Source organism: Sander lucioperca, chromosome 8 (genome assembly GCF_008315115.2).
Source record: "Sander lucioperca isolate FBNREF2018 chromosome 8, SLUC_FBN_1.2, whole genome shotgun sequence".
In the NCBI taxonomy this organism is placed as follows: Eukaryota; Metazoa; Chordata; class Actinopteri; order Perciformes; family Percidae; genus Sander; species Sander lucioperca.
This window is the reverse complement of record NC_050180.1, coordinates 14,680,635-14,707,565: the sequence shown is the minus strand read 5'-3', so window position 1 is coordinate 14,707,565 and position 26,931 is coordinate 14,680,635. Positions and strand designations below refer to the sequence as shown.

The window sequence follows — 26,931 nt, the reverse complement described above, 5'->3', positions numbered from 1 at the left end:
TCCTGGTGAAGGTGCACGCCAGCCAATCACGTACTTCGCTGGGCACTGACTCCGCCTGCAAGTCGCTGAGCTCGTCCTCGGTGTCCAACAGACGCCTATAGGACAGAAAGAAACGCCCGTCAGTCACGGCGGGGATTTATTTGGCTGCACACCCATTCGTCCATCTGTCTGTCTATCAGTCCTACTTGGTCTCGTCGGTGTAAACGCTGTCCAACATGGCAGCAGCCAGCTCCAGGTTCCTGCGGAGTTCCTGCAGGTCCACGACACCCCGGTCCATCTGCTCCAGGACCCCCTTCAGCCTGACGACACAAACACACACAAGGAGGACAGGTCGACTAACACAGTAGAAGCAAACAAATAAATACAGAATAGTGTGTTTGTCTTTATCGCTACAGTAGTGTCTCTGTGTGTGCTTATGTGTTGTTGATGCGTCCCAATGTGTGTCTATGCACTTTCACCTGTGTCTACTGTGTATGATACTTGTGTTATATTTTTCTCATGCCATTATGACACGCCAATTCGTGTGCCATTTGTGGCGTGTTACCAAGACGCATACTCGCTTTTTAGCGTGTTTATCAACGCCGTTTGGCCTCCATTGACTTACATTACCTACGATTGTGAATTGACGCTGTAGCGAGTAGTATGAAAGGGCAAAAATCCACATTGGGAGGTTGGTCGGGGGGGAAGATGGGTCAAACACAGGACTTTCACCCAGGAGACCGGGGATCAGGTCCCGCATGTGTCACGTTTCCTTCGTGTCCCGCGTGTCACGTTTTCCTAAACTCAACAGTTCAACTTCCTTCTTTTACTAAGACCAATCGGTTCTTCTTTTCCTAAACCCAACCCGTCCGCTGTATACGGCTGTCAAAATGCGTACAGATAGCACGCCACTTGGCTTGAGAAAGTGGCGTTTATGTTTAGGCGATAACACGCCAAGTGGTGTGTATGTTTACGTCCGCTGTATACAGCGTAGTCAAACACGCGGATAGCTCAAAGTGCGTACAGATAACACGCCACTTGGCTTTAGAAAGTGGGCGTGTATGTTTACGCGAAGTCATGATGTCACTTTGACAGGACGGTCAGCGGGAGTATCAAACTTTAAATAAAAAGGTCACCTCCATACCTGCCCTGGTCTCTCTCCTGGAAAGATTAAATAAATGCCCCGGTGTCACAATATAAAACGTGTACAACATTGTAAGGGTTAGGGTTAGTTACTAGCGATATGTACGAATGGTTCATGAGAACAGCTTGAATGTAAGCCTGCCCAGGGACTGCTGATGAAATGTGGCTATTGAGAAATCTGTGGCAGTCAGTGACTGTCCTTTGTCCCTGTTAATTACACAAATAAATGAAATAAATATTGGAACAGAGGCTAGCCCAGATATGGCTCTGTGGCTCTCCATTTCCTCAAAGGTCAGCACTGACATGACGGCTTGTTATTGGTCAGCTAGGAGTTCTCATTTCACTGTTTGACGTTAGAAACAGGAGTATATTTGGGTGCATTATCTGCAGATGGAATAGCAGTCATCAGTCACTTTATATTAAATGAGATTAGTTATTTAATTCATGCTGTTTTCAGTCTCAACAAGCTCCTCATATCTGAAAGTGGATCAGCGGGAAATATTTCTGTTATCTTCATTTTAACTTCACAGCCATGCTGAGCTGTCTGCGCTCACTCTTGCCAGATTTCAGTCAGACAGTCACAGCCCTGAACTCGCCCACTCAAAACTATTTTTTTCCTGCCCACTTAAATGAAAAGTAACACTAATGTCTGAGCTGCTGTTTTGGGCTCAGAGTGCTGAGAGCTCAGCAAACAAAAGAAATTATGCAGACACTATTTCTGGAAACTCAAAGGCTTTCTTTATGTTTGAGCTCCTTTAGCTGAAATTTGACAGGACACACAAATCCACAAATCATGCGAATATATAATATATAATCTCTCCTGCTTCTTCTAAGTTGACCCAGCGTCCTCTTACCATTTGGACGTGCCCAGAAAACCTCTAACGGGGCACGTCCAGGGGGGATCCTGATCAGATGTTGAACCAAAATCAACAACGTGAAGAAGCAGCTGCTCTACTTCGAGCTCTCTCGGGTTGTCTGAGCTCCTTAGCACCATCTCTCTATGTCTGAGCCCAGACACCCTACGGAGAAAACATATTTTGTCCACCTGTATCTGCAATCTCATTCTTTTAGTCACAGCTATGAACCAATCAGATGATCAGCTTGATTTGAGCTACCCGTTTTAATTGCAGATACATATTAGGGGACCACTAAGGCCTATATAAAAGACTTCAGATACAGTATTAGGGGACCACTAAGGTCTATATAAAAGAGACTTCAGATACAGTATTAGGGGACCACTAAGGCCTATATAAAAGAGACTTCAGATACAGTATTAGGGGACCACTAAGGTCTATATAAAAGAGACTTCAGATACAGTATTAGGGGACCACTAAGGTCTATATAAAGAGACTTCAGATACAGTATTAGGGGACCACTAAGGTCTATATAAAAGAGACTTCAGATACAGTATTAGGGGACCACTAAGGCCTATATAAAAGCATCCAAAGAGCACCATGTCATGGGACCTTTAATCTTTTGGGCTAAGACACAAACCCCGGTCGGTCGGTCAATGTACTTGGCGGCCAGCGGATTTTCAACTTGAAATTAAAAAAACAAAAGACGAAAATGAGCTGTTTTCCGACAAATAATGGAACACAAGTCGTTTTCCATTTTTTGGTTCTCCTTTTTCGAAATGGTAGTCGAAAAACTGCTCGTTTCCTAATTTTCGTTTTTTATAATTTGAAGATGAAAATCCGTTGCCCGTACACGGACCCCTCTCTAATGGGTTAAAATCCCACGTTATTCGCCGCATTTAAAGGATTTCAGTCTTTCATACCACTCCCTAATGTTGTCACTTTGAACACTACGTCATCTTACAGCGCCGCGGTCGAGCTGCTGCTCTGCCCGGTGCGTTCTATACAGACGCTAGAGCGGGGGTGTTAAACTCAACTTCACTAAGGACCACACTAGAAAATAAGAATCACATCAAGGGCCAACATAGTTAATTGATATGCTTTTATTTAATCAAAAAAGTAAAATATCTTTGACTGTATTATTGCATGTGTCATACAGTCTTCTCACTTACAGTTTGGTCGACATAAAGTCCTAAAGAAGTCAGTGACAACAACGTCGGAAAAAGTTACAAATTGTCAAAACAAATGATAACAACGTCAGAAAAAGCGACAAAAACAAGGTGGGCCAAAATGTATTGTGCACCTAAATTGATATGCGGGCCGGATCATAATCTGCGAGGGGCCGGATTTGGCCCACGGGCCTTGAGTTTGACATGTGTGCGCTAGAGGATGCTTTTGCATCTGTATCTGTCACTGAGAGACACTGACCTAAGCGCCAGTATTTGACGAGTTGGGAGTGAAAACGGGTTGTTCTCTGCTGAATTCCCCTGCACTGTCCTCCGTTGTGATGTGCAGATTTCATCACCTCAAAAAAGAGCATTAGCAGTCTGCGGAAATCCTCCCTGCAGACTCCGTGCACCTGCTAACTGACAGGAGGAAGCACGATCTTCACGCTTTGGCTCCCACACAGCTGCTGTCCTGTTCACAGCACACAACCAGAACGTGAAAATCTGTTTTCTTCCAGATGGAACGCCGGACACCCAGCCGCCTGTCAATCAGCCGGCTCCTGTGGTAAACATGTCGCCTCACAGAGCTGACTGTCATATTCCATCAATTTATACTGGCAGCATTGTTTGTCAGCACGGAAAGACGTTCATTTCAGTCGGAAACAGGGGCGTAGCACAAAATTCTGGGCCCTGTCGAAAGGCATTTTCTATGGGCTCCTCCCTGCATCCACAGCTATTCATTCTAGCATCTGTTTGGGCCCTCCTCACATGAGGGCCCTTGGTACTCAGTCCCTTTTTCCCCCCAGTCCGACGCCCCTGGTTGGAAACAAGGTTATTACAGTTTAAAACGTTTCATTACGTTTTTATTTTAGTTTAGCTCTGACTTCTCAATTTCATTTTAGTTGAATTTTAGTTATTTTTTAGTGTGCTCATACTATGTCATCTTACAGCGAGCTGTTGCTCTGCCCGGTGCGTCCCGTACAGACGCTAAAGGGAGATTTTTGCGTCGACACAGTGAGAGACATTGAACAAGAGTCAGTATTTTACAAGTTAGGAGTGAAAACGGGTTGGAATAACCCTGGTTTGAAACCCAAACTTTAGTTTTTATGAAGGATATATAACGTTTTTTCCACAGAAACATTCCTTACATTTTAAGAAATATCTCAATACTTTTTTGCGAGAAGATGCTGAGGGTGCGAGGCAACAAGAGGGCACATATACATACATACTGTATATATATATATATATATATATATATATATATATATATATATATATATATATATATATATATTAGTGCTGTCAGTTAAACACATTATTAACGGCGTTAACGCAAACCCATTTTAACGGCGTAAATTTTTTTTAGCGCTAGATTAACGTTCTTTTTGGCCTAGCAAACTTTGTCGTTTTTTTCACATGCTGTTGCGACAACTAGTAACGTTAGAAAACCTACAACACCACACCGGATCTAGCTAGACCGGAAACTAAACAACAGGCACGCTGTACACACTTGTTTGGGCTTGCGAGCCGGCCAAAGAGTAGTAGGCTAACGTTACGTTTTGAGTGGATGGCGAGCGTGAGACACCGAAATGGATGCCAATAAGATTCTGAATGGAAAGTTTACTTTTAAAAAGTTGGCAAATGGTTCCATTGACAAGACCAAAGTGATCTGTGTGTTTTGTCGTTGTGAACTGAGCTATCATCGCAGCACGTCCAGTCTGAAATACCACTTGATGGCACACAGCTGATGGCCAAGTACACAGCTGATGGCCAAGTACACAGCTGATGGCCAAGCACACAGCTGATGGCCAAGCACACAGCTGATGCCAATTCTCCGCCCCCTCCTCAAAGCCAGGCGACAAAAGCACAAAGCAAGCCGATCCACTTTTCCATGTTGATAAGAGCATTAAAATGAGAAAAAATAATGGGACAAAAAGAAATCAAGGGACATTTAGAATAGATAAAAATGTGCAATTAATTGCGAGTTAACTATGACATTAATGCGATTAATCGCGATTAAATATTTGAATCGTTTGACAGCACTAATATATATATGTTTATATATATGTTATCCCAACATACGGTCCTGGTATTGAGACTGACGGCTGGATATTATTTATCCTGCTCAGGATAGAGAGAGGGTTAGGGTTTGAATGTTTACAATGGAGGAGACTGACGACAGCGGACACATAAGGTCTCCTCCGCGGCCAGGCATCGTGCCATCGTCATGGCGACGAAAACACCTTCCTGTAAGCTGGATGAGATCTGTTTCAGTTGTCATGGTTACAGCTGGAGTCAGACAGGGAGACGGAGCGAGGGAGAAATAAAAGTTCACAAATGCAGGCATTCAGGCATTTTTTTATTTTTATTTTTTATTTTCTTTCCTAAAGGAAAATCATCAAAACCCTTGACTTCACTTGTTTTTATTATCATGAGTAGCTGCTGTAGTAATATTGGTGTAAATATGTCAGATTCCATTCTGTAAAAACTCTGAACAAAGCTTCTGGTATCATATCACTCATAATTTAAAACATGCATGGAGTCAGAAGAGATGCAAAGTTTGAAAAGATTGTGCAACAGGTTGACCAATGATCTTAGCACAAACTTATGCACAACAATTCGTATGGTTTGGGTTAACACACCGGTCTCCTTCAGTAGTACTCCCAGGACACGATCACCCGTTTCCTAGGTGAAAGTCTTGTGTTTTCTCCTTAACTTCTTCGAGGGACACAAACTTCGCTGCCCTAAGGGGCGACGCCGAAATTGTCAGACAGATTCAGGGAACAGACCAAATTATAAACCAGCTACCTGACCACGGTTTTATTCTGCGTCATGTCCGGCCTCCTGCACGCACTACCAAGCCGCCACCCCTCGACTAAACCAAAACGGAGGATTTCCAGGAAGTGAGAACGCGTCCGACACGGACAATCACCTGTAGTGGGCTACGTCTGTCACAATGTTCTGTTTCACATGAGAAAACAGCTTTAGACAGCCTCTTCTGTGTGTGTGTGTGTGTGTGTGTGTGTGTGTGTGTGTGTGTGTGTGTCTTACCTCTGCGATGTACTTTTGTATTTCTGCCTGTAAACAAAGACAGAAACAGAACAGTCACTCAAATGAACCAGAACCAGACAGTGCTCATCATAAACGGACTGTGTTTAGGTGTGTGTGTGTGTGTGTGTGTGTGTGTGTGTGTGTGTGTGTGTGTGTGTGTGTGTGTGTGTGTGTGTGTGTGTGTGTTCAGGTGGACACAGTCGGGTGGTGATGCACACTGGCCCAAAATAACCTTTTTCCCCCCCAAACACAATCGATACGGAGCGATGGCCATCTGAGCGTCTCGAACAGCATGAAACAACTCTTTCTATTACCTTCTATCATCATCCATTCGATCCAATTAAAATTCTGGAAGAGTCATGTCATTAAGTCAGCCGGAGGAGACTTTAATGTCCCCCGTCGCAGAGCAAAAGGGTCCGCTTCTATTAACCCTAATGTTCCATTTGAGGAATCGTAACAATGCTTGAAGGTCATTTCTGTTTAATTTCCTCTCGTCACCTTCATTAATGTGCAGCCCAGTTTGTGGCAGAGTGAAGCACTTTAATACTTTGAGGAATACTGAAGGAAAAGGTTGGTTGCAAATGTTAGTTTTACACGTACAGCAACGCATTCTCATGAATGGAACCTGTTCCTAGGCAAGCGGTAGGAATCGGATCGGATTAGAACGCAAATTTCGGTTCCTCATTTCAGTTCCACTTAATGTGTCGACTGAAATATTTTCCCTCTGTCGCTCCGAAACGGACGTAAAAATATCACACTTTCTCTGTAGTCTGCCGTTAGGATGACAACTTGACATTACATTTCTTTGGAGTGTCCTTATTAAGACAACTTGACATTAAACAGGATGCCATTATGTCAAGTTGTCATGACAAAGACATCCTCTGGTAATGTCATCCTGGTTAATGTCAAGTTGTCATTACAAAGACATCCCAAACTAATTTAATGTCAACATGTCATGACCAAGACAACTGCTGGTAATGTCACTTTGATTAATGTCAAGTTGTCATAATCAAGACAACCCAAACAATGTCAGCTTGTCATGACAAAAACCGAATGACACTTAATGACAGAAGTCATAAACGTTTATGACTTGTTTATAACGTTTATGACAGTGTCATGTCACGATTACGTCGATACCTTCAAGTAAAGCGTTACCCTTAACGTTTGTCGGACAGTTAAGTTTAGGCACCAAAACGACTAGTTAAGATTTGAAAAAAAGATTGATGTTTGGGTTAAAACAGCGGCCCCTTTAAGTAGTACTGCCGGGACATGAAGGTCCGTTTCCTGGGTGAAATGCTTCATGAGAACAGTCTGCGGACAGCAGAGCTCAAACAATGGGCTCTGCTCTCCAATGTCAACAAAACACCAGAGTTAACACATCCACCATGGCCACTGCTCGCTGGTGAATCCATTACATGAATTGAGCTAATGAAAAAGCCCCTCTGGTGTGTCAATATGTCAATAGCTAGGATCTGAGTGCTCCATTTGGTCTGAAATGAGCCAATCACGGCCCTGGAGTCTGACCCTACAGGCTAATCACAGCTGTGACACGGCTCAGCTCTGAAACGTGACAGCAGGAACCTGATATTTCACGGTTGATGGGTAATTGTACGCTGGTCTGCGTGGGCGGAACGGCACTGAATTACAAAGCGGGGTACGGGGGTGTGAGCAGCGCCGATCTGCATTGTGTCTTTGTTAAAAAAAACACAAAAACAAAAGCACGCTGCAGCTCCGACAGTGACAGGTGAGGACATATTTTCTGGGGAATGACTCATCAATCTGTCATGACTGATCTGCCGATGCCTTCAGTGACAGATTTTTTTGCTCATGTGTTTTTGCTTCCTCTACTTTACTCCTCGGCTGATAGGTTTTGTACTTTCGCCTCACACATTCTCTTCCCTTCGTCCTTGAGCTTTATTAGTCCTGAGTAATGAAAAGTATTCTTAGATGCATTACGTCTCTGCATGAGTGTTGTTGCACCAACGCAGGCAGGGTGCGAGTTGCATATTTTTACTGGTTAACTCCATCTACACCGCCTACATCAAGAGACCAGGCGCCCCGGCCTGAAGAAACAGCAGAGCAGCCGTTAAAATGCAGCAGACTGATAATAAATCGACTGCAGCACACACACACACACTCTCTCACACACACACACACACACACACACACACTCTCTCACACACACACACACACACACACATAAATAAATATACATAAATACATGAAAACAACTTGTATTCCACTGTTTTTGAGTCAAACTTTAGCAGTTAAATAGTGTAGATGCATTAAAGGTGCTCTAAGCAATGTCACGCGTTTTTTAGGCTACAACATTTTTTGTCACATACAGCAAACATCTCCTCACTATCCGCGAGCTGCCTGTCCCCTGAACACACTGTAAAAAAACGTGGTCTCTGTACACAGCCCAGGCTCCACAAATGGCAACAAAAACAAACTGCGCCAACCTGCACCACCAAACATAACAAACAGTGTTCCAGCCAATAACCGACAAGAAGGATTTGGGGGTGGGGGGGGGGGGTTGGGGGGTTAGTGCGCGGAAGGGAGGGGGAGGGATGAGGAGGAAGGAGCAAGCTAACCCAATATCGTCACCCAATATCGCTTAGAGCACCTTTAATGGAGACACAAGAAGCAGAGTCAGAATAACATCCTACAGGTTTCTACTGTCTCTACTGTGATAACTGAACTAGACAGTATGGGCTGAAGTCTCCAGGTCGGTTGGTCGATTGGTTTGGTCTCGTACGACCAAATTCTCATTGGCCGGACAATCGCTGGTGGTACTTTCATAAGGCTGCCTGTCCAACAAAGCATTTTTCGCAGCTGAAAACTGCAAGCAAACAGCAGCAAAACTGCAAAACTTCTTCTCCGCTGTTTCAGCACGTGTACATGTCGGATGTGACAACACACATTCTCAATCCCATTGCGTCAAAAGGCGTCGCTTGGTCAGATGCCATTGGCGTTTGTTATTGACGCTTGGTCGGGACTCTTGGCGTCACTTTTTGATGCCCTCTGTACTCGCGTCTAGCCCTTTGGCGTCATATTTAGACGCGCTTGGTCGGGACATACTTTTAACTGACATGCGGTACAAGAACGGGACACAGACCCCGGTCTCCTGGGTGAAGTCCTGTGTTGTTTGACCCATCCACCACCCCAACCAACCTCCTTACGCAGATTTTCGGTCTCTCATACTACTCGCTACCGTTGTCTCTTTACCATTCCGATGCTGAACCGGTACTTTTTAAACAATTCCGATTCCTAAACCAATTCTTAAAAAAACAGAAAAATGACATCAAAGAAAGGCTCTTTTATCGAGTTTTTTTTTAAATTGAAAATTATTTAAATTTAACAATATATTAACATTTTAAAGTGGGGGCAGTGGTGGCCTAAAGGTTAGAGATGCGAGCTTGTGACCGGGAGGTCGTCGGTTCAATCCCCAGACTGACAGGATAAAATCTGGGTGGGGAAAGTGAAAGAACAGCGCTTGTTCCTCCCTCATTACCACCACTGAGGTGCCCTTGAGCAAGGCACTTAACCCCAACCGCTCCAGTGGAGCTGCTCAGTGGCCAGCAGATCAGACTGTGGTTGTACTGGGCAGCTTCCAGGTATGAATGTGTAACTGTGTGAATGTGATCAGGGGAGGGGAGGTTCACTGAGAGGCAGCCTGCAAAAGAGAGGCTGCCTCTCAGTGAACCTCCCCTGAATAAATAAAGGTTAAAAATAGTCCACTATTATTCTGAATATGACAATATTCTGAATTTAATGCAGGTCATGTAAACAGCTTATTCTCAGTCCCTCCAGAAAAACGCGATTATGCGATCGCATAATTCAACGCATAATAGCCAAAGTCCGGCTATTTATACAGGGGCCACATTTTTTCAAATACGCCGCACTTTCGGCGTATAAATTGCCAATTTCCGCGCAAAATATGCGGGGATTGCATGATTTCATAATCCCCGCATTTTCGTTGCAAAAAAGTCACATATATCTTAGCAGAAAGTTGAAAAATGTTGCGTTTACTTCACACAAGAGCAGCCACTTCCCCCTGTTGCCATGGGAACGTTATGAAGTAACATTATGAAGTGACGTAATTACGCGATATGAACATCATTGAAAAGCTGCAAACCCCATGATGAAGCCATGATGAAACTGCAGTTTTTGCAAGTTCTCGCAATTTCATCGCATAAAATTTCATAAATATCCCGCATATTCCATCGCATTTTTTTAAGAAAACGTGCCGCATAATCCAAGATTTTTGCCTGCAACAATCACAAAAAAACATTTTTCTGGAAGGACTGAATTCTGTTTGGATATTCCGAATAAGGCCTTCTCCGTTTTAGCATTCAGCATTTTCTAATTATAAGATGTGATATGTCGTATTATTCAGGTTTTAGAAGCATTCTTTGGACATGTATGCAGCGCATTCAGAATATGCATCTCAATCAGGGTTTTTACCGCAGTTTGTGACAGTTTACGGCCTCTTGCCTGTTTACAGTTTACGGTCAGCTCTGCGCGTTGCTATGGTTGTTGTACACAAACTAACCAGCCGACAGTTTGCAGGACTGCGGTAGAGATGCTCGGCCAAAAGAAAAGAAGGAGAAACACAGCTGGGTTGAGGCTGGGTTCACACACTCCAACATGTCCACCACCGCTGGAACACATTGGAGTATTCACTTTCATTAGCCGTGTTAGGAAATCATATTTTTTGGGATGTGCATGTAATACGTATTGCTGTTTGTGGCTCTCTTTGTTATCCAGTCTCGTTCATTTTAATAATTTCAGGTGACTGGATGTTGAAAAAAAACTAGTTCTGGTTTTGATTCTGTTATCTTTTGTAGTCAGTGAAGTGTTTCTCTTCTATTTTACGCTTCACATAACAGTCCGATGAACTCTCAGGCGCACATTTTCTCGCTCTCATTTTTATTCCCCCCCCCCCTCTATCGTTCCATCATTGCTTCATCACGTTCTCACCAAAGCATACTGATTAAAAAACACTTAAAAAAGATAAAATAAGAAAAAGGATATTCAGAAAAAAACAGAAGCAAAATCATGTGTAAAACACACACAAAAAAATTAAGAAATATCTGTTTCTCTCTCTCTTCAACTTGAGTTTGTTGCATCGAAATGCTCTGCTGTTACCACGGCAACTAGAGAGGATGAAAAAAATAAATCTGTACTCTTATTTGTTTTCCCTCCAAACAGCACAGACGTCTTTTGTCTGTTCGTCTGCATCCACGGTTTTTTATTGTTATCCATCATACTGTAAGAAAAAAAAATGTAAAAATTTGTTTTTAATATTCCGGCAGTTGGGGCGCCAAAATTATTTGGAAGTAGCCTAATTTTCCATAATTAAAACATAGTTTTGTAGATTTAATTTTACATGGAATTGACTCATTTAAACCGGTTGAATGTCGTAGAGTTGGTTTGGTGGTGTGGTGCGGTTTGTTTGGGCAGGTGTGAATGCAGCAATCGCACTCCACTCCAAGTTTACAAACCCATCAACTGATTCGGAAAAAGCAAACAAACTATAGACCCTTTGCAAACACGTGACCACGACCACGTGACGACTCCATGATGGACGGCAAAATCACCGGCAATAACAAGCTAAACAGTGTAGTAGATGAACGGAAAGTTTCATACTTTCAATCAGTTTGAAATACATAACAATAAATAAACTGTATTTATGGCTTTATGGCCACTTCTATTGAACAACAATTTGTCGTGCCGTTATCGGTCGAGGTAGGGCATCTGGTAGGTGCTCACAAAGAGCAGTATTTGGAGAAGTTGGAGATAGCAGGATTGGATACCGACCCTTAATTCTTCCTCCCTCCGTTTTCACGGACCTCATTAAATCGCCGAGTCTGCCCGACTTCAGTCCACACGATCTGTACCACTATGTGGTAAACTGGGTATCCTTATATACTGGTGCTGATCTGTACCACTATTTGGTAAACTGGGTATCCTTATATACTGGTGCTGATCTGTACCACTATGTGGTAAACTGGGTATCCTTATATACTGGTGCTGATCTGTACCACTATTTGGTAAACGGTGTATCCTTATATACTGGTGCTGATCTGTACCACTATGTGGTAAACTGGGTATCCTTATATACTGGTGCTGATCTGTACCACTATTTGGTAAACTGGGTATCCTTATATACTGGTGCTGATCTGTACCACTATGTGGTAAACAGGGTACCCCCATATACTGGTGCTGATCTCAAAGTCTGGATGCTTCCCAGTTCTTTGTAGCTGGCTGGGTTACAGGTACGCGATGCTACACTAACGGCGGGGGGAGGTACCTCATAATAGCAAAGATAAGACATAAATCTAGGGTTTATTTTGTATTAACATCTATTCTTTGCTTAAGTAAAGATTTATATAACACGTAGCCTATGTTTTTAGAGGACATGGTCGGTCATGGCTTCCCACATACAGTTGTTCACTGGGTGTGCAACTATCTAATGGATGCCTGAACACATCCCAGCTCTGGGAAGTGCAGTCATTAATTATCTATCACACGTTAATCCATGCAGTAAATCACGGAGTGTATATGATCAGTAGTAACCACACATAATTGTAACATCTAGCCATCTTCTTATCTGTGATTATATTCGCTGTTTAGCCTATGTTAAGATTTGACCGGTGGATTTTACAACACGATGGGCAGCAGCTAGCTAGCAGTCCAAAGCTAGCTGCAGCTAGCTCGTCAGCTAGCCGTGGTAGGAGCGCCGCTGACCCGCATTTAACTCGTTTTTTTGGCCTTTTTGAAGCTAGTTTTCCGTTAATTTGTGTACAAAGCTAGTTTTTTTTAATTTAACCGATATTTGTTGTATGTGTGTTAAGTTAAATTATCAAGGGAACGGCTTTCGTTTTTGGATATGTAGCTAGGTCAGTGAATAACCGATGTTAGTTATGTGGGTCATCATCGGGTTGGACCCGTTAGCAGGACAGCTGGTTAGCATGGCAGCTAGCTAGCTGGTTGAGGATCATTTTATTTATCACTCATTTAAAACAGAAAGCCATACATACACATGCTTGTGTTGGTGAGGATTACTCTGCAGATTGTGAATGTGAGGACACAAACACGAACGAAAACGTACGCGTTTAGCTTGCCGTCTGTCTACAGCATAGCTCTTCCGCCGTCCATCATGGTGTTCATAATTTGCGCGAGTGGAGTGACGTCACATGCAAAGGGTCTATAGGTGTAAAAAGGCACTAAAACAAATAAAGCCCAGTTCAGACCAAAGATTAGTGACGAGACTAAACCGTTTTAGAATGTTGCAGAGAAAAGTTTCAGCGGTCTCAGCTCGACTCAAACCAGCTGATGGTGTCGCTGCGACTCAGCTGGTGGAGTCTCCAGAGGCTGGTTTTACAACGTAAGAGACGTCTCCTGTTTCAACAGCCAATAGAGAAGTCAGCTGGTGGAGTCTCCAGAGGCTGGTTTTACAACGTAAGAGACGTCTCCTGTTTCAACAGCCAACAGAGAAGTCAGCTGGTGGAGTCTCCAGAGGCTGGTTTTACAACGTAAGAGACGTCCCCTGTTTCAACAGCCAATAGAGAAGTCAGCTGGTAAAGTCAGCTATAAACTATAGAAATAAAATGATCCATAATCCATTTTATTTTGTGTTACAAACAGCTGGTTGAAATGGCAGAGATTTAGGCGGAGCCTCAACAACCGCCTGAAAGCACGGTAATGTTATATGGTCGCGCGAGCTAGAGAGAGACTGAAGAGAGAGAGAGAGAGACTGAAGAGAGGGAGAGATAGAGAGAGACTGAAGAGAGAGAGAGAGAGAGAGAGAGAGAGAGAGAGAGACTGAAGAGAGGGAGAGATAGAGAGAGACTGAAGAGAGAGAGAGAGAGAGAGAGAGAGAGAGACTGAAGAGAGGGAGAGAGAGAGAGAGAGAGAGAGAGAGAGAGACTGAAGAGAGGGAGAGATAGAGAGAGACTGAAGAGAGAGAGAGAGAGAGAGAGAGAGAGACTGAAGAGAGAGAGAGAGCGCCCAGCGGCGTTAGAACAAAGCCGTGAATCAGAGAAATAAAATGTGTTTTCGCCGATTCATCACTAACAAGCATCTCAATATCACTAACGTTATCCACGTTCATATTTAGACGAAACAAATGATATATCCAGCTACAAAAAGCCTAAAAGTCAGAAGTTAGAACGGAAGTACAAAGGGTCGTTGCTATGGAGATGATACACCGTCTTGTCTCGTCTCAGAATTTGCAAGTTTCAACTCGTCTCATCGGGAATCTTTGGTCTGAACTGGACTTAACAAAACCACAGGCCGATACTCCCAATGACGGAGTTCCCTGTAACCTGAGAGTTAAGTTATGTCAGTTTAGTAGACCAGTTTCTGTATTAAAGCCTGCATTCTTATTTATACACCATTGTTTCTAACTCATTGAATCACCGCTGACAGATAACACAATCAGTTGCCACTTGTTTATTTCGGGATTTGGCAAATTACTTTTGGCAACTTCTGCTGGTAAATCTTTCGCTCTGTTGCCAACTAAAAACTAGATGCATGTATAGCAAGTTGGGTCTGACAAGAAACGCCTAGGGGCATAATTTGTGTGTGTGTATTTTATGGAAATGATAACATGCACATTTCATTTCACTGTAGCCGCTGATGCGAGAAGCCTTCATTAAATCAACACTGCTGGTGACTTTTGTTCCACCGTGACATGATGAATGACACGGCAATAATGTGAAGAATGACACATTATGACTTTACAGACGTAGCCTAGACGTTGCCTATTTAAAGCTACTGTATTGGCACTTACTACTTGTGGTCTGGAGTTTGAACCTTCACAGTTGAAAGCACTTAATTGTAAGTCGCTTTGGATAAAAGCGTCAGCTAAATGACATGTAATGTAATGTAATGTAACGTAGAAATGTAAGTTTTTGATTGAGTTACAAGAATGATATATGAAAGGATACAGCATGCACTGTGCTGAGAAAATCCATTTGTTTTCATTCATCTGATGTTCAGGATCTTAATAAGAGAAACATCAGATGCTTGTGATGTGAAGAGTGTCAGCCTGCGGACCGATGAGTCACGGTTCAGCTGACGACGGCGCCGACGAGGGCCCTCGATGTGGTCGAGGGCTTCACATTTTCCAAAACTCTGCCAGAGCCCGCTTGGTTCTTTCAGGGAATGATTGTAAAGATATACAAAGAATATGTTTAGGTCATTTCCTCTCTAACTGGGACGTTTTGGGACCGATTGGTGGGATTGCTGTGGACCAAGTACACACGGAGATACACTGGTAAGAGATGATGAGGTTTAACCATGTATCAGCTAATTTAAATAGCTCATGGTACTGTATTGTGTCAACAGTTAATTTCATTTAACATTGTATGTGGAGTTTTCTTTTGCAAATGTTCCACCAAAACAAGTTCCTTCCTGAGACTATTTAGCAGAGCCACCGTCGCTGCTTCTGGAGCTTAGCGCCGCCAAAGACCATTGTGATTACCAAACTGCCGAACTACTCCTTTTATTTTCATGATCAGATATGAAGCTGTTGCTACATGAAATTAAATGTCCTGCTGTCATTAGACTCCTTTAAAGACATGCATGTTCTCAGTGTGTGCTGATGATGTAATGAGGTTGTAGAGACACCGGTCTTCTTCTCTTCATCCACTGTATTCATCTCTCCCCCCTCTCTTTCTCTCTCTCTCTCTCTCTCTCTCTCTCTCTCTCTCTCTCTCTCTGTCTCTGTCTCTCTCTCTCTCTCTCTCTCCCTCCTGATCTGTCGATCTCTTTGCAGAGAGTTTTTGCTGCATCGCAACGCTCTGCCGTTGCCGTGGCAACCGCGGAGAACAATAAAAAAAGAAAAAAAAAGAAAGAGCAGCAGTTTTTTCAAAAGATTGAGACAGATGTGGTGATGTTGTTGGCTGCTGCGACGCTAGCTTGTTTGTGTCCACTACTGAGGAAATCAAATATCTGACAGACGGACAGAAGCTTTGACCTCATCAGACACACACACACACACACACACACACACACACACACACAGACACACACACACACACACACATAGTCTCTCTCTCTTATGTTCAGTGATGTCGCACGCCCACAGTCCTCCACTCATTTTCTGTCATCCATCTTCCCTCCATCCTCGCTCCGTGCCAACATCACCACAGCAACCGTGCAACCACGCTGATGCCGTCTCCGAGGCTGTCAGGCTGATTCCCAAAACTACCATGAGATCGGATCTCACAACGTGATCACCAATCATCATCATCATCATCATCATCATCATCATCATCATCAGCCTCCCTTTTTTCTGACGTTAAACAGTGGTTTTGTAGGCTAGATATACTGTTTATTTCATATTATTTGTTTACGTATGCACCAGTCATCAAAGCAAAGTCCATGTAAGTGTAACTTAGTTTGGCAATAAACCCGATTCTGGTTCGGATCTTTATAAACATCTCAAACATGACATCATCATTACAAACATGACATCACCCGCCAGCTGACGGAGTCGTCTGCGTTTTACTCACATCCCTCTCAGTCGGATCAGGACCTGGTTGTTGTGGTTCTGCTCCTCAAAGTCCTGCGCCTCCTCCATCTGCCTGGTCTGAGACCTCTGTACCTCCTCCGGCTCCATCTGTTCCCCGCGCTGCACCTGCACGCTCTGCTGCTGCTGCTCCCCGCGCTGCACCTCTTCCTCATGTTGCTCCTCCTCTTTCTGCTGCACCTCCTCAGACTCCTCCTCCTCCTCCTCCTGTTCCACGTCCTGATGGGGCATCTTCTCTTCCTGCTCTCCCGCCGGTAGCTGCACCTTCTCCTCTTTCTCTTCCTTCAGTATCTCCTGTTTCTCCTCTCCCTCTTTCTCCTCTTCCTCTTCCTGCTCTTGCTCCTGTTTCTCCTCTTCCTCTTCCTGCTCTTGCTCCTGTTTCTCCTCTTCCTCTTCCTGCTCTTGCTCCTGTTTCTCCTGTTCCTCTTCCTGCTCTCCTTCCTGTTTCTCCTCTTCCTCTTTCTCCTCTTCCTCTTCCTGCTCTCCCTCCTGTTTCTCCTCTTCCTCTTTCTCCTCTTTCTCTTCCTGCTCTCCTTTCTGTTTCTCCTCTTCCTCTTTCTCCTCTTCCTCTTCCTGCTCTTCCTCCTGTTTCTCCTGTTCCTCTTCCTGCTCTCCTTTCTGTTTCTCCTCTTCCTCTTTCTCCTCTTCCTCTTCCTGCTCTCCCTCCTGTTTCTCCTCTTCCTCTTCCTGCTCTCCTTTCTGTTTCTCCTCTCCCGCTTTCTCCTCTTCCTGCTCTTGCTCCTGTTTCTCCTCTTCCTTTTCCTGCTCTCCCTCCTGTTTCTCCTCTTCCTCTTCCTGCTCTCCCTCCTGTTTCTCCTCTTCCTCTTCCTGCTCTCCTTCTTGTTTCTCCTCTTCCTCTTTCTGCTCTCCTTCCTCTTTCTCCTCTCCCTGCTCCTCAGCCTCCAGCCCTTCCCCGGGCAGCTGCGTCTCCTCCGCCTCCTCGTTCATCTCTGCGTGGTGAAGAGAGGAGAAGGAGGTGAAGTTGTTGTAGGTTGTCTTCTTTTCTTGAGAGTTTCTCTAAGTGCTTCACGGAGCAGAGTTCAGTCTCTGCGAAGCGTCCCGACGTCTCTCAGAGTTGTGACTGAGTTGTGAAAACATCGACGCCGCCGATCGCAGCCGAGAGCGTTTGGCTTTGACGGAACATCCAACTTCGTATGATGTCACCTGTCGGCCCAGGCCAACCCAAAATGATGATCTCTGATGCGTTAGAGAAGCCGAGGAGATAAAGGTTCACAGACAAAGTGTGGGTTTTTCTTTTTTTTTTGTAAAGAGTTGAACAGCAGCAGGAGCAGACTGGCGGTCTCAAACACCAACACGTAAACAATCAGCGATCAGCTGCAAAATGATCCCAGAGCATCGCCGGGAAGACAGGATGGAGAGAGAGAGAGGAGAGAGAGAGAGAGGAGAGAGAGAGGAGAGAGAGAGAGAGAGAGAGAGTCAGCGAGAGAGAAGAGAGAGTCAGAGAGAGAGAGAGAAACAAAGGAGAAGCAGCGAGCATCGCAGAGTGTTTCCCTGGTAACTCAACAACGGTTGCTAAGAGTGATGGAATCCTGCAGCCGACACACATCCCTCCTCCCCTTTCTCCTCTTCCTCCTCCTCACCCCCTCCCTCCAATTCAAACGCACCTAACTTTACGCTCCATTCAGATGCAACAACAGCAAAACAGGCATCTCAATCTGTCCTTCCCCTCTCTCACCCGCTGCGTCTGAGAGTGAGAGAATGTGTGTGTGTGTGTGTGTGTGTGTGTGTGTATGTGTGTGATTATGTAATGGTCCTGAGGAGTCACAAAGCTCTCCAGTCAAGAGGCACGAGCAGACACTCAGTCTCTTGAAGCCTTCTGGCGTGCGTCCTCTAGAGGCCGCAGCCGTCGTTACCCTCACATTGTTTGATGTAATTTGCTGTTTTTTGTTTCAAGTCTACTGTGAAACGTGTTATGCTGACCAGGGCCTGAAGCCACTGTGGCTGGAGGGAAAATCTACTAGCCTCACAGGCTTTTTAACCAGGCGAAATACAGGAAATGCATTCGCATCATTCTTGAATGAGGCGGTCATTATAGCGAATACAACCCGGCCAGAGTGATGCAGGACCCCGACACGAAGCAGAGGGGTCTTGAATCAGCTATAGGACGGGTAATGTAGTCATTACAATCTAAAGGGTACTGTTACGACCCCGCTAAACTAACCGGGCTCGTTAAAACACAAAGACCTCCGCTACTACAAGTTAGTAGCGTGGATGCCAGCCAAACTTAGCCCCGCCCACAACATTTGAGGCCAGGAAGTTCGGTCTGGACTTGAGCCGTTGTGGAGCAACTATGCTCGGACCAGAGCTGTTTGGACCAATCAAATATACGATGATGGACAGATGGTCAACAGTAACGTAATCAACCACGTCACCAAAGAGCGCTTGGGTTGAATTTGTTTACAACAAAGATGGCTGCCATCGCGTCTGTTATAGAAGATATCGACAGCGCATTCATTTTAAAAGAGGAACAGAGAACATTTGAGAACAGAAAACAAGGCATTTGTTGATCGGAAAGATGTTTTTTGCCGTCCTTCCTACGGGATTCGGCAAAAATGTTATCAGTTGCATACAGCTACTGTGTGAATTGATACATGTAAGTTTAATAGTGTGCTCAACATACGTCACATACTCTGTTGCTCTGATTGGTTGTAGGTCTATCTGTTGCTCTGATTGGTTGTAGGTCTATCCAATTGAGTGTAGAGGCATTTTCTTTCCCTGTTTCCACAGCCCAATGGAGCAGCATCACACTCATATTCTGACTAGAATCTGAGTATGACGATGTCAGGTTGTCAACGTGAGTCAGATGTCAACGTGAGTGTGAGACTAACCAGCCTGGTGGTGTGCAACGCTTTTCCTACTTCTGGAGGGGTCTGCGTGTTACTGACTCACCTCAGACTCTGCATAGTTCGCGTTCGGGAGACGACGACTGCCTCGGGGGCCGCTCCGGTGCTTAATTGGCTCTGTTCCTTCGGCATCCTTGCTGGGGCAGCCCTTCGCTTCCTTTTGTCGTAGTAGTTTAGATTTTTAAAAGGGTGTGTTTTCCAAAAGTTTGTGGTGTGGGGAAATAAAAAGTCTTTGGGTCCTCTGTCTTCCCGTCGTGTTCTCCGGCTATAGTGACATGTGCTCTCCAGGTGGAATCAACCTTCTCCAAAATCCCAATCAACTCACACACCTGTGACCGTCCAGGGTATATCAGCACACAACCACTCCCCCCTCATGTCATGTCAGTCTGACCCTGCCCACTACCTGAAGGACCCAAACGTGACTTCTGTATTATCTCATGTCCTAGAATGGTATCTTTATTTCTTTTGCTGATAACCCACGGACTCTAGTCTTGTTATGTAAAGCTGTTTGGACTGATGAGTATGCGTACAGGAAGGAGAGTGCTAATGGGAATAGATATGGCGTGATAGAAATAACTGACCATATTAGGACATGTGTATTGCTTAATGACATCCACATGGTGCAAAGATCAGATGAGGTGATGCTTTGGTATAAGACAGAAGGGTTTGGACTAAAGAGAGCAGAACTTTTCTCTGTAGAGACGAGTCTCAGACCTCTTGGGTCCTATTTTAACGATCTAAGCGCACGGCGTGAAACGCCTGGCGCAGGTGCGTTTAGGGCGTGTCCAAATCCACTTCTGCTGGTTTGACAGCGAAAAAAAGGGTCCGGGTGCATGGTTCAAAAGGGTTGTACTTAGTGTCTTCATTCATTTGTAGGTGTGTTTTGGGCGTAACATGCAATAAACTAATCAAGAGTGTCATCTCCCATTCCCTTTAAAAGCCAGGTGTGTTTGGACCTTGGAGCATTGCTATTATGATGGAGGATTTGTACTGTAAAAAAAATGTTTTATAATCTTTTGCATGTGTGTGTGCTGCTGTGCGTCCCTGTGTGTGTAACAAGCATAGTGTGCGCGCTGTGCACGAGCCTCGGAGCATTTTACTAATTCGCTGTTAAAATAACAATGAAATGCTGCGTTATTGACTTTAGACCAGGTTTTTGTTGGTCAATGGTGCCATCACTTCCCACTGCCTCAAAATAGCAAAACGCCCAGAACGCACCTGAACACACCTCCCTGTAAGACCAGCACGCCCATGGGCGCACAGATGGCCGCAGGTGTATTTGTTATTTAAACGACGTGGACGCTGGACGGGAAATTGACAATGGTGTCGGTCTTAAACTAGCAAAGACACTTGCGTCAGATTTGCGCTGCACTGCGCCAGGTACAAGATAGTTTACAGTTTACAGAGCGTTTCAGACAGAGGAGCTGCAGCAAGGGGCAGTATGAGATACATGATATGCTTTTTGAACATCAAAGCATTTACATATTCTAGTAGACCCCAAGATTACAAAAATTATGCCAGGGTTTTCCCCGCCATTATAAGGTTTAAGTGCAGCACCCGAGCCGTTTTGGGCAGCACCCTAAGCAAAATGAATGTAACTGAAATACTTTTCTCACATCTTATGGTTGTAGTCGGACTTTTTTAGCTTCAAGTTTTGTATTTAAGCCTTTTGAGTGTTAGTTATTTATGATCTGCTCTAGCTTTTCTTTTTGAGACATAGATATGGTGATAACAATGGTCCAAAATGATGTGAAAAAGAGACTCAAAACAACCCCAAAGGAAACAAAAAAATTACCAAAAAGAGACACAACAACCCACAAAGACACAACGTGTATGGGGAAATTGCATTTTTTTAAATTGAAAAACGTAAAATTTTCTTGGGGAAGGACGCCTAACATCCCCCCCACCCCCCCTATTCTACAGGTCATTTCATAAAGCCGCACAACTTAACACGTTTTTACACATTTTTTGTCTCGGTCAAAGAGGATTCAGGATTTTATTATTTTTATTTCAAGACCACACCTGCAGGGATATATCACTAAACTGCCTTTGCATTGTCTGATTTATGTGTCAACATCATTACTGTGATTGGATGTAAAACTTCCTGCTTCAAATGCAACCTATAACTTGACTCATTTCTAATTTAATTTTCTAATCTTAAACCCCTCTCCCCGTCTCCTTAACATACACTCCCAAGAAAGTGAATGTAGGAGACAGGAGAAGAAGCTCTGGCTGTCTGGGAGGCGTAATTATGGAACCCACGCAACTTCTAGGCAAGACCCGCCCTTCAATAGCATTCACACGCTACTATTGGCTAGGCGTCCATGATTAAGCAAGGTAACGTAACCCAATTTGTTCAGGTCCTATCCACTGGAGCTATCCTAACCCTAACCACTCAAGGTCAATGCCTAACCCCAACCAATCGGGCTGCTTGGTAGGGCGGGACTTGCCTAGAAGTTGCTTGGGATCCATAATAACGCGTCTGGGAGATGTCAGCCAAATCCTCTGTAATAAAATGTGGCTACCTAAACCAGAAGGAGTTTATTTACAGAACAATGTCTAGAAAACACACAGCAGTGTGTAAATTCTGCAATGTAACACTGCCTGAGACAGCTGGGAACACTTCTCAGTTTTACTGGCACTTAGAAAGGAAGCTTAGCCCTCCTGTTGTCTTCGGATCACATTTGACGCATTTTCAAAAAGTTTCTACATCAGAAATTCGGGTTTTACAATTAACCAAATTGTCCAAAAATATAACGTGGATGGTTTCCGTGCAATGCTCTTCACAAGTAAAATAAATGACCAGTTCACTACTGGACAGGAAGACAACACAAGGGATAAAGAAAGGTAAGCTAAGTGTTAGCTAGCTAGCTAACGTTACCAATCTGCCTCTGTACTGGAGCCCGATCAATATATCAGCGGGCCGATATCAGTGGGCCGATATTATCAGCCGATATTAGGCATTTTCTAAAATATCTGTATCGGCCTTTATAACGGCCGATAAATGAATATTTAAAAAATAAAATAAAAACGGAGGAAACACTCTTCAACCATGTTCTGAGTGTTGGCGTTGCATAGTTTGTCCACAAGAGGGCGCTCTACAACGTCTCTTAAGTTGATTTTTTTATACATTTTATTTATCAACTTTAATATATTTTGATGTTCTGTTGTGACAATAAAACAAACTGCATTATCATATTATTTTAGTGAGGACTCATAAATAACTACAAATAACTAATGTTAGGGAACTCTGTTTATGTTTTGTTATGCGTTTCTGGATTTTTTTTTTAAATATATATCAGCCGATATTTCGGAATATCGGATTTTTAAATCACCAAATATTTGTATTGATATCGGCCTTAAAAATCCTTTATCGGTCAGGCTCTACTCTGTACCAAAACTCAGTTTAGGTGGTCTTGACTACAACAATGCCAAGCAGGCTGTGCTCATGAACCATTCGTACATACAGCTACGAAAAGTAAAGCACTCTAATTAACTTAATTGCAGGGTGCGCCATATTGACTGCTGCTGTATAAGAACGCTGTAGACCAAAGTATTTCAACCAGGAAAGGCGTGTTCGTACCTTGGGAGTGTTTGAACCCAAACCACCATCTTTTTTATCATCTTAACTAGTCGTTTTGTCAGCTAAACGTAACTGCCACCGCCGCTGAAAAGGGCCGACTGCTCGCTTGCTTGCAAACTTAACTGCTCGCAGTGCTTTGTAATGGACTCACGCTGACCTTTTGTCTGTCAAATTTAACTGTCAAGAACGCTAAACTTAACTGTCATGTGACCGGCTGAACTAGTGTGCACAAGTTTTCGTACGATATCATACAAACGCATTCATGACAATGCGTTGCACCAACTTCTACAGGTGCTTTATAAAGAAAACACTCGGGCTACATTAACATTGCTATGTTTTGGTTTAAAAAGGAATATCTTCTGCCAGGTTTCCCCCTCTCATTCCCCCTGCTCTGGCGTTTCCCCCTCTCATTCCCCCTGCTCTGGTGTTTCCCCCTGTCATTCCCCCTGCTCTGGCGTTTCCCCCTCTCATTCCCCCTGCTCTGGCGTTTCCCCCTCTCGTTCCCCCTGCTCTGGCATTTCCCCCTCTCATTCCCCCTGCTCTGGCGTTTCCCCCTGTCATTCCCCCTGCTCTGGCGTTTCCCCCTGTCATTCCCCCTGCTCTGTCGTTTCCCCCTCATTCCCCTTGCTCTGGCGTTTCCCCCTCTCATTCCCCTTGCTCTGGCGTTTCCCCCTGTCATTCCCCCTGCTCTGGCGTTTCCCTCTCATTCCCCCTGCTCTGGCGTTTCCCCCTCTCATTCCCCCTCTCATTCCCCCTGCTCTGGCGTTCCCCCCTCTCATTCCCCCTCTCATTCCCCCTGCTCTGGCGTTTCCCCCTCTCATTCCCCCTGCTCTGGCGTTTCCCCCTCTCATTCCCCCTGCTCTGGCGTTTCCCCCTCTCGTTCCCCCTGCTCTGGCATTTCCCCCTCTCATTCCCCCTGCTCTGTCGTTTCCCCCTCATTCCCCTTGCTCTGGCGTTTCCCCCTCTCATTCCCCTTGCTCTGGCGTTTCCCCCTGTCATTCCCCCTGCTCTGGCGTTTCCCCCTGTCATTCCCCCTGCTCTGGCGTTTCCCCCTGTCATTCCCCCTGCTCTGTCGTTTCCCCCTCATTCCCCTTGCTCTGGCGTTTCCCCCTCTCATTCCCCTTGCTCTGGCGTTTCCCCCTGTCATTCCCCCTGCTCTGGCGTTTCCATCTCATTCCCCCTGCTCTGGCGTTTCCCCCTCTCATTCCCCCTGCTCTGGCGTTTCCCCCCCTCATTCCCCCTGCTCTGGCGTTTCCGAGCTCCTAAACACGAGACATTTGGAGACACCTTTTGGTTTAGAATCTGCAGGGTTGTGTTCCTGTCTCAACGGCCGCAAATGGAGACCTTTGGCAACGCTGACGCCAACGTTTCTCCACCTGATTGGGTCACGACGTCTCCCTCTCTGAGACTAAGCATCTAAAGTTACCATGGCAACTACATGCAATGGGCGGACTATACACACTGCCCCGTTAATGCCCAGTATACGAGAATGTTGATGAGATATTTTGGTTTTAGTGTTAGTTTAAACGGAGATTAGTTCTTCTACTGGAGATAAAAACACTTGCGTGTGCACGGAGATCGCTTTTGGCTCAAAACTCCACTTAAAAACCAAAACGTAGTGATGTAAATTTAGCCTTAGACAGACAGACCTGGAACACAACACCTGCAGAGAATAGAATAAAAAATAATAGAAAAGAAAAGACAGCATCACAGGGACGGACCTCCCTTCTTTGCAGGACAACTACCATGAGAGAAGGATGGCTCATAACTTCATGAAAGATTGTTCACACTCATGCAGGCAGTGCTGCAGGGGGAAGTGTAAAAAATGGTGTTCTCCTGTTTGAACTTTATTTTTTAACTTAAAATTCCTCTTCTATCAGTGTTTCCTTTAGGAATTTTTTTTAGCAGTGGGGGCAAGTCTGTCCGAACAACCAGAGTTTTTAATTTTTTTGCAGCTGAAAATGATCCCAAACTTTCTGTCGTTTTCTCCACCTGTCTCTTCTCTCATCAATTCACTATTTTTGATCTCTTCCTTTATTTTGTAATCCATGCCGTCAGTCTTCACGGCATGTGTCAACACCAGCGTCAGCCCGTTGTGCGACAGTAATAATCATCCGTGTGGAAACACAGCATTGTGAGCGGCAGGAAAATTTAAAGGTCCTATGACATGCGGCTTTTTGGATGCATTTATATTGGCCTTAGTGGTCCCCTAATACTGTATCTGAAGTCTCTTTATATAGACCTTAGTGGTCCTCTAATACTGTATCTGAAGTCTCTTTTATATAGACCTTAGTGGTCCCCTAATACTGTATCTGAAGTCTCTTTTATATAGACCTTAGTGGTCCCCTAATACTGGATCTGAAGTCTCTTTATATAGACCTTAGTGGTCCCCTAATACTGTATCTGAAGTCTCTTTTATATAGGCCTTAGTGGTCCCCTAATACTGTATCTGAAGTCTCTTTTATATAGGCCTTAGTGGTCCCCTAATACTGTATCTGAAGTCTCTTTTATATAGGTCTTAGTGGTCCCCTAATACTGTATCTGAAGTCTCTTTCCCTAAATTCAGCCTTGGTGCAGAATTCCAGCCACTAGAGCCAGTCCCACAATGAGCTTTCCTTAGTATGTGCCATTTCTGTGTCTGTAGCTTTAAATGCTATTGAGGAGGAGAGGGGCAAGGTGGAGGGTGGGTGTGTGGCCTTGACCAACTGCCACTTTGCTTGTTTTCAAGCCATGATGTCTCTCTCTCTCTCTCTCATGGGTGGGCCAAATTCTCTGGGTGGGCAAAGCAGAGAAAGGGGAGGTAACCTTTCCCCTTATGACGTCATAAAGAGAAGATTCCAGATCGGCCCATCTGAGCTTTCATTTTCTCAAAGGCAGAGCAGGATACCCAGGGCTCGGTTTACACCTATCACCATTTCTAGCCACTGGGGGACCATAGGCAGGCTGGGGGAACTCATATTAATGTTAAAAAAACCTCATAAAGTGAAATGCTCATGCCATGGGACCTTTAAAAGGCAACTGCGACTACATTGTGCATCTGCCCTATTTCTGATACCATGGCAGCAGAAATTTTGCCATGGCGTGCCGCCACTACAAAATCAACATAGATGTCAGTCCCAGAGTTTCATCATACAACTTGGGCAACCTGTGCATGTGGCAATAAAGCATTGAAATCTTTAAAAAACCAGGTCTTTACCATGTCTTGGGGTTTTTCACAGCGCAGTGATTGTTGGGTTCACGGACACACTGCCTGATGCTGCACCTGGTCCTGATAGGATGCCGCAACTGACGCACTGCCTTCATTGGCTGTAGAGAGTCTCCTGATGGAGTAAGAGGAAGGAGAACTTTGTTTTGAAAAGTGGAACCATGGGCACGTTCAATTCCAAAATAGAGTGCACCGTTTTGCTGTGGTTTTCCTAGCGGGACGACATGTTTCCTTGAAACGGTGTGAACAGGTTTTGAGGTATGTTTTTTCTCGTTTGGTAGGTGTGTCAGCGGTGTTACCCAATCAAGCAGGACGTCTATGTAACCAGGGCCACGTTCAGCCCCGAGAAAACGTAGCAAAACGTAAACTGGGGTGCGTTGAACACCCTGTTGTCTGCGCAAGCGCTCTGCCTTTTTATTACCACGAGTTTACAGACACGTCTCTGCTGATTGGGTATAACTGCGCAGGGCCGTTTCTAGCTTTTGGCAGGCTCTATGCAAGATGCTGTTTGGGGGCCCCTATTTTGTCAAACTACGATGGGGG

The 26,931-nt window shown here is 44.6% G+C and overlaps 1 protein-coding gene across 2 annotated transcripts in view; it reads right to left on the bottom strand.

Moving 5' to 3' along the window:
* pde1a (phosphodiesterase 1A, calmodulin-dependent) overlaps positions 1-26,931 on the bottom strand; it is a 60,437-nt gene that overhangs the window by 23,358 nt on the left and 10,148 nt on the right. The window contains exons 1-5 of one of the 2 annotated variants that reach the window (XM_031294597.2): positions 17,454-18,436; positions 16,720-17,165; positions 6,194-6,220; positions 186-299; positions 1-95 (exon numbers count right to left, since the gene is read on the bottom strand). The exon at positions 1-95 is cut by the window's left edge and continues 88 nt beyond it. In XM_031294597.2, the coding sequence (XP_031150457.1) occupies positions 1-95; positions 186-299; positions 6,194-6,220; positions 16,720-17,165; positions 17,454-17,684 (913 nt within the window). In that variant the 5' untranslated portion in view covers positions 17,685-18,436. Of the gene's footprint in view, positions 96-185; positions 300-6,193; positions 6,221-16,719; positions 17,166-17,453; positions 18,437-26,379; positions 26,504-26,931 lie in introns of those variants that run through there. The other variant, XM_036004489.1, reaches the window with a different exon arrangement.